Source organism: Rhinopithecus roxellana, chromosome 16, assembly GCF_007565055.1.
Source record: "Rhinopithecus roxellana isolate Shanxi Qingling chromosome 16, ASM756505v1, whole genome shotgun sequence".
Lineage (NCBI taxonomy): Eukaryota > Metazoa > Chordata > Mammalia > Primates > Cercopithecidae > Rhinopithecus > Rhinopithecus roxellana.
The window spans coordinates 46,653,208-46,665,744 of record NC_044564.1 but is presented as its reverse complement, the minus strand read 5'-3'; the positions used below and the strand labels follow the sequence as shown (position 1 = coordinate 46,665,744).

Sequence of the window (12,537 nt, the reverse complement as noted above, 5' to 3'; positions counted from 1 at the left end):
TGCTGTGAGGTGGTATTGTTGTTCCTACTTTACAGTAAACAGAAGTTTAGAGGATGTTAAATAATTGCTCAAAGACACATTGCTGGTTAGTGGTAGAGATAGGCCTGAAATTCGAGTCTCGTCTCCTTCAAAGCCATCAACCAAATTTCCATCATGTTGAATTTACACTGTAATGCTTGACTCTAGAAATTTTAAAAATTCTGCCAAAACCTGAATAATTAATGCACTAAACCTATGCCTTTTAGAACTCAAAGTGTTCCTAGGCTTAGGCAGGCTACCTGTGGTAGAATGGAGTTAGCAAATGAACTGGGATACAGAATTAGAAGATCAACGGTTCTCTAGCTGGGAACATGGAGATATTATATATCAGTTCAGGAAGGTAGCATGATAAAGAGTCAGGAAGAAATCATTGGCATCCCATAAGGGGTTGAGAACATGGGAACAGGAACAATGCAGACTGCGTTTTAAGTGTTCCTTGAATATGTGGACAGGATCTGTCTGCAGTTAACAGGATCCTACGCTCAACTAGGGTTGAAGTAGAAAGCCTCAAGTGTTCAATCATCCTAGCAGACGAGGCTAGAGTTTGTCCTAGATCAGTGCTTCTGAAATTTGAGCATATGTCAAAATCCCCTGAGGACCTGTGAAAACAGCATTTCTGATTCAGTAGATCTGGGGCAAGGCCCGAGAATGTGCTTTTCTAATAAGTTCGCAGGTAATGCTGCTGACTGTCGTCTGAGGACCACACTCAGGAGCCACTGCTCTGGAGCCACAGCCCAGACCAGCTTGCAGCTCTAAGCAGAGTGATTCCAGCTGTGAGAAATGGGATTTATGTGGAGAAGGTCAGGCAACTCATGCCAAGACAGAGTTAATTCTCTCTGAGATCCTGAATTGCATTGCATGTTATCCACAGGTTGGCAATCTGCCTCAAATAATGAAACTTGCAGAGAGAGAAGGGATATTCCCAGGCTTTTTCTTTGTCCAGTGAGCACCACATGTCTTCCCTCTAGGTGGGTGACTGACCTAGCACCTCACAAGCAAAGGTCCAAAAATTAAACAACATCATTTCCAATCCGTTGACTATGATAGACTTTAGCCCAAATCCACATGGGCTTTTCTGGTGCTGGCCCCCAACAATCTTAGCAGGAATGAGCAGTCATTAGTGAATTTATTACACTTATCTCATTCAAATAATTTTATGATCTCAAAGTTCAAGAGAATCTGTTTTTTTCTTTTTCCTAATTATCTTTCACCTTTGAGTTTTTTCTACTTTAGAGACAAACAAAATATATTGCAAATTGATTTATATTTATTAAAGTATTACTTTAAAAATTTAAAATGTAATATAACCTAATGTTTAGAAAAGCCTACCTCTAAAACAATGAGCACTGACTTTTATACTACATATGTGTAGTTTTCTGCCTTCTCATATGTTTTAGTTTTAAAATGAGAGCTTCTGTGTTTATTGCATAAGTTAAATTGCATTTCTAAGGTGTTTACAGAGAAGCAATTCTTTCACAACTGGGTCTGATTTTCAACCAGTAACATATTTTTAGACTAGAAAGGTATCTTAGAAATGAACTAGTTCAGAGGTTGGCAAACTTTCGCTGTAAAGGGCTAGATAGTAAGTATTTTAGCTTTTGCAAGCCATAGTGTCTCTATTATAATTGCTAAACTCTGTTGTTTTAGTACCAGTCATAGATAATATTTAAATGAATGAATATATCTGCATTCCAACAAAAGTTTATTTGTTAAAACAGGTGGCAGTCCGGATTTGGCACATGGGCCTTAGTATGCTGACCCTTGGTCTAGTTCATTTTTATTGATTTATGTGTCAGGAAACTAAGCCTAATGAGATAAGTGACGTGCCCAGCTCACCTAGCTAAGAAATGGTAGAGTGACGTCTAAAATTCAGGTTTGAATCCCAGTCAAATGTCTATTCTACAAATCCACTTGTTCCAGTATGGCCACCATATGTGCTTTCTCTGCATCAGACCAGTTTATAGATCAAGGGGGTTGTTCCTCCAGCTGTCTCTGCTGCAAACACAGCAGAAAGCTAGGGACCCTAGGATGTCCTTTATGCTTTTCTAGTCAACTAGTTATAAAATATTTCATCTCTAATGACCTTCTGGAGGTTTATGTGCTTGTGAGAGAGTGAAGAAAATAGACATTTAAAACGTTGAGATTTTTTCCACATTCAGTAGTTTGGTGGGCTACCTCATGACATCATTCTAAGGAGGCAAAGGTTTAAGGTTTGATTTTTAAACTGACATAGAGAAAGGCTGTTCCAAGGCCACAGGTGGGCACAGGCCACCCAAATGAGCATTTTTCAGATGTGTTCTGTGATCACACAGGGCTCCAGGGGAAAAGTACTGAAGATCATCCAGAGCAGGGCACTCCCCCAGAAGGAAAAAGACTCAGAGTTAATGTTCTCCAGATAAGAAACAATTCATTTTTCTCCATGAAGGTCACATTTTTTTTTCATTGCTGATTTCAGAACAAAAACTGTCAACCAAATCTTTTTGTCTCTTGTGAACACTGCCCTTCTAGAAAATCTGCAAACTAAAAAAACACTTTGTAGCTATCCTTCAACAGTATCTAGAATGATACTGCAGTTATCCACGTCATCTTTGTTCTGTTTAATACACAGGACTCTTTGTTATTTCATTATGTATCATCCTATCATTTTACCTTGAGGGTTAACCATTCCTGTCATGCCATACTTGCTGTTCTTTCCCTGAATCTGTTACAAGGCAGATTGTCACTATGTTCAGTCAAATAGGAGAATAATACTGCCTTTCAGGAAAGTGATAAAGTTGAGGCCTGGATTCATGAGACTCTTGAGGCCAAGCATTTGAAAGTTGGGAATGGTTTTGTTGGAGTTCCAAATCAGGAACCAATTCTATCTTCTTACAAATATATTTTTGAGATCTTGGGTTTGGGAAGAACAGGGGCTCTCTTGAGTCATTGTGTGTGTGTGTGTGTGTGTGTGTGTGTGTGTGTGTGTGTTGTGGAGAGAGTTGTTATGGGGATATGTGTGGTCTGAAGCACACCTGGAGATAACAGAATCTGAGCAGGGCTAGGAACCTGCGAGTGTCTTGGTCTCTTTTTCATGGTCTTCTTGGCCTTCTCATTTCATATTTGCTGCTCTCTTATTCCCTTATGACCAATTGATCAGTCTCCTCTGATTCTCTATTCCAAATTAAATAAGAGCCAGTTTTATTGCCCTTGCTAGTTAGCATTAACTCCATTGTTAGAACCTCTTGTTAGGATGCCTAATGCATCACCAGGAAATCGTTGGATGGGCCACCCTATCAAGTTTCCCACCTCCATCCTATTGTTTTTTTGTGACTCCTCTGCACAAAACACAGCCTAGTGTTGCTGCCCTGAGCATGGAGGTTATTATTCAAGACATGGAGACTGGACATTCAATTGAATAACTTCTTAAGCTTTTGTTATATATATTTTTTGCTATATTTATTTTATGTTACAGTTAATTCACATTTTTGTTGAAAAAAGTTTTAATATGCAAAACTTAAAAAAGAAAAGGAAAACTATAGTCCATCACCCACATATAAGGTATGACTATCTTGCTGATTATTTTCCAGTTTTGGTGTGTAGTTTCATATAGTTGATTAATGTGTGACTTTATATTTTTTGTTTAACATTAGAGCACAGTTTTTGCTCATGCATGTAAATATTCTTTCAAAATGATTGTAATTTGTTGCAATATATCATCGTATAAATATATTGTATATACATGACTAATGTTCAACACTTACATGGTTTCATCATTGCTTGTTAAAGTTTATCATCACATCAGATAATTTTATTAAGACAGATTCTAGAAGTTTTCTTACAGAGTCAAAAAGAATAAGATTTTTAAAGCTTTTAATATGCATTGTCAAATTGTTTTTCTGAAAGTTTGCTACAGTTTTTACTTTCACCAGCAGTGTATAAGAGAGCCTGTCTTGCTATACTTTCAAAGCATTGAATGACAGCATTTAAAAATGAGTCTCACTATGTTTAAAAAAAATAAAAAGGTGCTTTCTTTGTTTTATTCATCTCTAGTTACTTATCCTAGTGATTATTCTGCTATTGTTGCTGAAGGGAAGTAGTTGAAACCCTAGCCATGCCTATGTAGAACCACTTGCCTTTCAGTTTTGACCATGTGAGATGCTAATCCAATGAACATTGTGTCTCCTCTAGCCTTCATACACCGAATTCGACATCAGTGGCAACGTCCTCGCTCTGATCTTCAACCAAGGCATGATCTGGTAGGCCAGCTGTTGGACAGTTTATCACTTACAGAAAAGCCTCCCAGGTTATTTTTGCATAAAGCATTGAATCCTGGTGTTAGAGGAGAACACAGTCGGTGTCTAACTCCATATTTACTTTTGCGAAGTGGATGCCTGTACACAGTTTCCTTTTTTTTCATATCGTAAATGTCAGTCATCAAAGCTGTCTTTCTGTTTGGCGAGGCACTCCTTCATCAAGTAATGGGAGTCTGTGTTCTGGTTGGCAGATTTATTTGAAGACTATATTTTTATATTTGGTGATACCAGAATCTAATATTAAGACATTAATAATTACATTACCACATGTTAAATACAAAATAAATTAACATAAGGCCTTTCTGAGAGACCGAGTTTATTTTGTTGTCACTACTAAATATATTTAAAATGTAACTTATAGCTACTTTTAAAAATAATACCTTATCAAATCCAATAGTTTATAGAGATGAAACACATGTATTAGGAAGGTCAAGTTAAAATATAATCTTCATTTTGTAACTTGTTTAATTGGGCCATTGGCACATCAGAATTATTATTATTTTTTTTGATGTGTGAAGGGTTGTCATATCTTTTATCAAATAAAAGCATTCTCACTATAAACTTGACAGGTTAAGATGAGTCGATACAGTAGAAATCATTTTTGAGTTTAAGAACTGAATCACGGACCATGTGTCTTGGACATCTATCACTTCAGATTTCCAGCCTATAAGCAGTTACAATAAGGCTACTTTATCCTGGGTATATGTGCCTAAGACAATATTATGCTACCAACCATACCATTGTCCTATTCACAAGTGCAAGTATAGACTCAGTTTTTAAACAAGTTTCATATATTGTACAAATAGCGCTGTCCTGAATTATTAAACCTTTGGGTGCTGACAGACACTGGACCCCTCTGCAAATGCTAAAACTGTCTTGCTTCTGTCACACAAAGACCACCCTCAAGGGCTCCATCATCTTGCCATGGGGACTGTTAAATTCCTGTGCCTGATTAGGTAAATCAATATGGAAAAGATGTTATACAAATATCGTTTCCTCCTTTGCTAGGTAGGTTTAAAAATCTAATTTTTATCCCCTTTCCAAAGTTTCCAAGTATGACTCACATGTCCAGATTCACTAAGGAAGGAAATGTATCTTTCATTTTCCAAGTAGGGAGGAAAGTCGAGGTGGCCCGAGGAATGTCTACTGACACGGAAGTAAAGGGAGCAGCTTCTGTGGGTTCTGAGTTTTCATTTCCTGGAGTTCAACTGGCTGTCATGGCAGAAAATGGCTATATGGCTATGGGAGTAATGAGAAGCCAGTGTTCTATCAGTGGCATTGACACAAAGTGTCATAAATCCCTCAGGCCTCGTGGTTACCATTCATGCAGACATATGCTACACATCAATTGTGTTCTTTCAGAGTTAAGACAACAGATTGGCCTAGAAATTTGTTTTTATTGTCAGAAAAGCTGTTATAATGGCTGTCTTGATTGGTTTCACTTGTGATTTTGCAACTATTTTAGTCCACTACTGTTCGTATTGAAATTCTTAAATATCTAACATGTTTTTCCAGTTCTCTCATGGGCAGATCCTTTATCAAAATCTCTGCACTGTCATTTTCTGTCTATTAAATCTTCAGACAGTGGTCAACCTTGCTTCTGGCTAGTTTGAAGAGAATATTAGAACGGGATTGTGTTTTTTGAGTATACAGAGATGTTCACACACTTTCCAAAGTTCCAGAAGCAAACTGACCATTATTCTATTATTCACCTTCACGTCAATGCTTGGCACAAATACTCTTTTCCTAACCCTAGGAGGGTGATGAGGGAGGGGGATGTCATGTAGAGGGAGGTGTGGGGCAGGTGTAATGTAAAATTAGTAGGCTTACTCTGCACAAAGGTCCTCACACACGATTGTTCCATTATTTTATGAAGCATGAGGATATAATGCCTGAGCTTAACCATTTTCTACAGAAACAATTAAAAAGGTACGGGGATTTTGTATTCAATTCCATTGGACTGTGACTGGAGACATTGAATTACTGCTTTAGGAATTGCTGAGTAGTGGAGGTTACTTATGCAGATGTTATTATCATCAACATTTATAGATAAAATTCATTTTGCTATGATTTGGATGAATGCTCAGTAACCTTTATTTAAACACTTATTGTTTGAAATACACATGATGGTTTCTGTGCTAATATTTTTAAATGATGAAAGCACATAATATCTTGATCATAGCAGGATATTGAGAAATGGCACAGAACACACAGTGAGAGAGAAAATGAGTTTTGGACATTGCTCCAACACAGCTTCATTGGGTACCCTCTGGCCAGGTTTATCACCTTTTTCTTCTCACCTTCTCAGTTGATCAGATGTGAATAATTTACCTGACACGTACATGTCACTGAAATAATAAGGAGAGTTAAATAAAAGAAGCTTTCATTTTCTTTGATCTTCCTGGAAGAAAAGCATTTTATAATGCTAAAGTATTACAATGATTTTTACTGACAGATGACGGGATCCAGCCTGGGTAAGGGACTTAGTGGGCCGAGCTGATTAGTGATTCATGAGGAAAGATAGGATGAGCATTAACATTCAGATATTATTACGCCAGGACTTATTTTTCTAGGTTATGGCTCTTGAGTTATTTGTTCAAAATGTCTTTGTGATATTTATTTTGAAATTTTGAAATTTATTTATAGATGCATGCACAAATAATAAGCATATACCTACAAACAATGTGCATGTATATAGGTACAAATATATGTGGTTTTAGGCAAGTCTCAATTTTGAATTATGTGCAAAATTATGTTTTAGAATTGATTAGGTTATGCAGCAATGAAACAACCTCAAAATCTTAGCAGCTCATAAAAAGAACATGTTCAATGTGGGGTGGAAGAAGAACTTTGCTCTTAGAACTTACCTTCACTTTAGAGACCAAGACTGATGGAATAGGATCCATCTGAAACATTGCTATCACACTAGCAGAGAACGAAGAGAAGGAAAAATCACACAGGGCTTTTAAAGCTTCTACCCAGCAGTAAGGACATAATTTCTTTTCATACTTTATTGGTCAAAACAAGTGATGTCGCCACTTGATTTTTAGAAAGACTCAAAGGGTATTACATCAACAAGTATTGGTATTGGGGGATATAATCTAGTGCTTTGCAATTCTAACCCATTAGCTGGGACTATCACTTGCTTACTTGCTTACTTTTTTGGCGTTCCCTCTCTCTTGCTGTCATGTAACAAAAGTATACTGCATTGTTTTAAAATCTATCCTCCCAATAGAAAAAAATAGTTTAACTTCCTACAAAGTCTTTGTTCAATTCATTGTGGTAAAATATCATTCAGATCTATTGCCTGAAATCTTGTCAACAAGACAGCCCAAATTGTGACAATATTCCACTTTTCAAAGAAATGAGTTAACTTTGGGTTGGCAAAAGTTCAATTATAGCGGAAACTAATTTCTTCATTTAAATTAAAAATGTCTCTATAATGAACCATATTTACGTTGGATTGGCTAAACAGCTATTCAGGGAGAACAAAATGCTAAACCTAGTTAGAAATGTTGCGGGCTTCATTATAGATAGAACAGTTTAAAAGACAGGGCTCCCCTTACATTTTTAAAATAAGTGCACATATATCTTCTTTTGATTTTGAAATAACAAGCTATTTGTATTGATTTATGGTGCTAATGAATTTTCTCATCCAAGAAGAGTGAAACGTATTTTGTTGAAGTAATCAACTAAGCCATCAAGTAAAAGTGACCACACCACTTTTAGGTTCCTACCTAAAAGTAGTATTTTAAAATACTTATAAAAACTCAGATGCACAAAGCAGAGAATTCCCAAGACAAGCTAAAGAAAGAAAGTAAACAGATAAACTAAATTTAAATAAATGTGTGGAATTTTCATCTCAGAAACCTATAATCTAGTTATACATTTTCAATAAAACCCTATTTTAGGAGGCAAAAATACAGCATTGCAATTGGCTTTAAAACACCATATCACCTACAAAGAGAAAATGATCAACATCAGAAAGAGAAAATTTATTTTAATTTTTTTCTTTCATTAAGCAAAAATTTTTTTCAGCTGTACAGTCATGGCCTACTGCAACCTTGACCTCCTGTCATTAAGCAAAAACTAATTATTCATTACAAAAGTGATTAATTCAAATGTACAATTTATTTGAGTAGAAGAAGTGACTTTAAGGGTTAATTATTTTTAACAAGTTATATTTATAGATATATTAGTCAATGGTATAAGTGTTGGTATAAGTATTTTATTCTAAAATAATTAGAAGAAAGAAGTAAAACAATTGTAAATATTGTTTACTCTGTTGTAGTTTAAATTCACTAATGACAGTAGGTTTAGTTAGTTAAAAACATCCTTTCTATGAAATAATTATGATATGCAATTCCTACAATAATGAGGAAAGTGGCAAAATGTGTTTAGAAGTTGGAAATAGGTAAGTGCAGTTTACTTATGAAAAGGGTTTGTGTGGTTGAAAGTGGCAGTGTATTTTCTGCCTTTGGAAAAGAAGCCTGATGTCAAATATACAGGAGCAGTGTGACTTTGCTATGGAGTAAAGACTCAAAACTGAGCAGAGTTCTGTTTTCTTTCTAGGATGGGCTCCTTCTTTGCTCCCAGCCTCCCAGGCATCAATATCCTTCGACTCCACACATCCATGTACTTCCAGTGCTGGGCCGTTATGTGCTGCAATGTTCCCGAGGCCAGGGTCTTCAAAGCTTCCAGATCGAATAACTTCTACCTGGGCATGCTACTGCTCATCCTCTTCCTGTCCACCATGCCTGTCTTGTACATGATCGTGTCCCTCCCGCCATCTTTTGATTGTGGTCCCTTCAGGTCTCTTTTTGAAATTTGACTCAGGCATGATGTTCTTTCAGGGATGGAGATGGGAATGGCCATTCATTGTATAAGCTATTTTTTTCCCCAAACAATGGCATTTTTGGTTGGTGGAAATGAGATCCTGGCTGGGGGCAGTGGCTCACACCTATAAGCCCAGCACTTTGGGAGGCTGAGGCAGGTGGATCACCTGAGGTCAGGAGTTTGAGACAAGCCTGGCCAACACGGTGAAACCCCATCTCTAACAAAAATATATAAATTAGCCGGGTGAGATGGCCAGTGCCTGTAATGCCAGCTACTTGAGAGGCTGAGGCAGGAGAATTGCTTGAGCCCAGGAGGCGGAGGTTGCAGTGAGCTGAGATGGCGCCACTGCACTCCAGCCTGGGGGACAAGAGCAAAATTCTGTCAAAGAAAGAAAGAAAGAAAGAGAGAGAGAGAGAGAGAGAAAGAAAGAAAGAAAGGGAGAAAGAGAGAAAGAAAGAGAGAGAGAAAGAGAGAGAGAGAAAGAGAGAGAGAGGGAGGGAGGGAGGGAAGGAAGGAAAGAAAGAAAAGGAAAAAAAAAGAAATGAGATCCTTTGGGTATTCAGGTTCAATAGGTGACGTGGAGATTCTTTGGCAAGTTCTGTCTGCTTCCTCATTTGGGAATCATAAAAGAGAAAATACTTTATACTTTTCCAGGCTCTGCCTGGGTAAAATATGTATGGTGAATCTGAGCTGTTTCCACCTTAGGGAATAGCTAAGAGCAAGGTCTGATGACACTGGTCTGGATGTGAGTTTGCCTGACTCTGGGCCGTCACATCCAGACATGGTCAGCTCTCACTACTTCTCTTGTGCATCACTACCTTAAAGAAAGAGAGAGAGAAAGGGGAGAGAGAGAGAGAGAGAAAGAGAGAGAGAGAGAATACCCCGCATTTTACCTGGGAAAGAGAATTATTACTAAATACTAATGAGCATAAAGAGGGCCACCCAATTTGTTATCCAAAATGCCACATGCTAGTGAAAAAAATTAAGGCTGTTCCACATATATATTCTCTCCCAATTATCATTCAAGTCGGGAATCAAGAGTCACAATGGCTCCTTGATCCAATTTAGAGATATACATTACAGTTCTGTATGACAGAGCTCTCTTCTCTCTATGACACATATCAGAAAACTAAGTCCCTGGCATCTGGAGGATGAGGTTTCTTTCCCTAAAGGGCCTTAGAAATGAATCTACCACAAGTTCTCCCAAGAATCTCTGCGTGTTGAGTCACTGGCCAGCATGCACTTGAACTGTTTCTCTTTTTCAGTGAAGGAAATGAGACTGTAAAAGCCATGTGAATGATATGCATGATGCTGTAATGCCCAAATATAATTCCCCCTTTATGTTGTCAGACCCAAGTTATTTAATTAAAGTCAAAAGGTTCATTGCCAACAGACTAAGTATATAAGAGACATTTTCACTCTAACAGTAGTCTGAGTTACTGCTTTGCCAGAAAACAAGAAAATGTTAAGCCAGCTGATTGAGTTAAACTAGCTGGAGCTCTATCTACTCAGAAAACTGATGTTGAGAAGCTCTGTTAATTCCATTGTGTGTGTGTGTTGTTTCCAAGTGGACTGAAATAAATAATGCAGACAGTGACATCTGGAGACCAAATATGAAATTACAGTCTTGATGGAGACATTCGTCTCAATAAATCCCTAACCAATCTCGGAGTACAAAATTCAAGAAATATGCCATTCAAAGGCTTTAGTTAATTGCAAATTATTCACACAACTGGGAAGGGGTATCTCTATGCTATTTAGATTTTTTTTTTTCATGTCAGTTTCCTCACTTTGGAGCCAAAGGATGTTTACATTGTTTATTTGTCTGGACTTAAAAGTTTGAAAGGATTGTCCTGCTATAGAAGTGAGGTGAGAATGCTTGTATTAGTGGGTGCCTCATAGCATGTCATCTTTATGAACCCTGAGTTTTAGGTGATTTGCTTAACCTTCCTGGCGAAGGTTGTCTGACTCTATCTGGATCCTGGGCAAACAGCAATTTAGGAAATATAAATTTGAACCAAGTTACTGGAGGTAACACAATGATGGCTCGTTGCTTTCCAGTGTAGGGAAGTTTTCAGGTAAGATGGCCATAGTGCATTTATCCATGCAGTAAAGCAATGTGATGAGATATTCTAGTTTGTCTGGTTTTATAAGACCTGGCTAGAGGGGGTAAATTTTCCAAGAAATTATTCCAATAGGCTAGTAAGTGGATTTATCTTAAATAGTTGACAATTTAAAAACTATTTATTTGATATCCAGATGAAGGCAATTCTAATTGTTCTATAGCATTTCCTGATGTTTGATGTTTACTCCCATCTATGTCAATAATTCTGAACAATTTATAGTTCTCTAGGTTTTTATACACATCCCTGCTTACATTATGACAATTTTATTTTTTCATGTATTTTCATCTTACTGCAAAGATAATATGTGTTTATGCCAGAAAACCTAAACATTGTAGAAATATTTTTACATGAAAAGAAGCACGGTCCATAATCTTGAAAACCTGAAATAACAACGTTTTAGCGTTTTATATTCTGGTTTGCCTTTTACACATAATTTTTCATAACTGAGCTTGTACTAACACAAGATGTTTCTCAGCCCCTTCGCTGGACTCACAGAGGGTGCCCTGTCTACTCGGCTTGCTGTGCTTAACCCCTTGTGGGAGGAAGCATGCGGGCAAGTGAGTGCGGGATCTGGCCAGACACACCTTGCACTAACACAGGAGCAAGCTCCATGTGGGGCCTGTGGCCAGACCAGGTGTGTCACCTTGAGGAGAATGCAACGGTGCCCAAGTGAGGGTGCCTATGACCCTGAAGCCCCAGAGGCAGTGTTATAATGCTTCCTGAGTTCCACCATCCTCGGCCTGATGGATGGCAGTGTGTTAGCAGCTCAGTTGGCTCCTTGCCTCGTCACGTGGGGCAGCTGCCCTCCACCATAGAAGGCAAAGGGCCAGTGTGACAACCTTTCCTGGGTACCCACATTCTGTGGGCCCCGAGCTCTTGTCCAGCGTCCAAGAAGAATGAGGTCACATGGATTATTGAGTGATGGTGAAGGTGGAGAATTTTACTGAGTAATGAAATTGGCTTTCAGCAGAGAGGGGAGTAGGAGAGGGGCCAGGAAGGGCAGGTCCTCTTCCCCAAAATCAGGTTGTCTCTTCCCTAAAGTCAGGCTGTCTCTACCCTCCACCAACCAACTGAGTCTGTGGTCTTTATAGGCACAAGATGGACAGTGTGTGCTGATTGGGTTGTGAGTATGCAAAAAAGGTTAAAGTGAAGATATCACTCAAAGGTAGACATGACAGTGTAGAAAACCAATTAGGAAAGGGTAGGTATATGTAAAATAGGTGAAGGGTGGGGATGAATCAGAG

At 38.1% G+C, this 12,537-nt stretch overlaps 1 protein-coding gene across 1 annotated transcript in view; it reads left to right on the top strand.

Moving 5' to 3' along the window:
- The window catches only part of TMC1 (transmembrane channel like 1), a 180,364-nt gene that overhangs the window by 154,677 nt on the left and 13,150 nt on the right, over positions 1-12,537 (top strand). The window contains exons 16-17 of the mRNA XM_010375850.2: positions 4,207-4,274; positions 8,904-9,143. Of these exons, the coding sequence (XP_010374152.1) occupies positions 4,207-4,274; positions 8,904-9,143 (308 nt within the window). The remainder of the gene's footprint in view (positions 1-4,206; positions 4,275-8,903; positions 9,144-12,537) is intronic.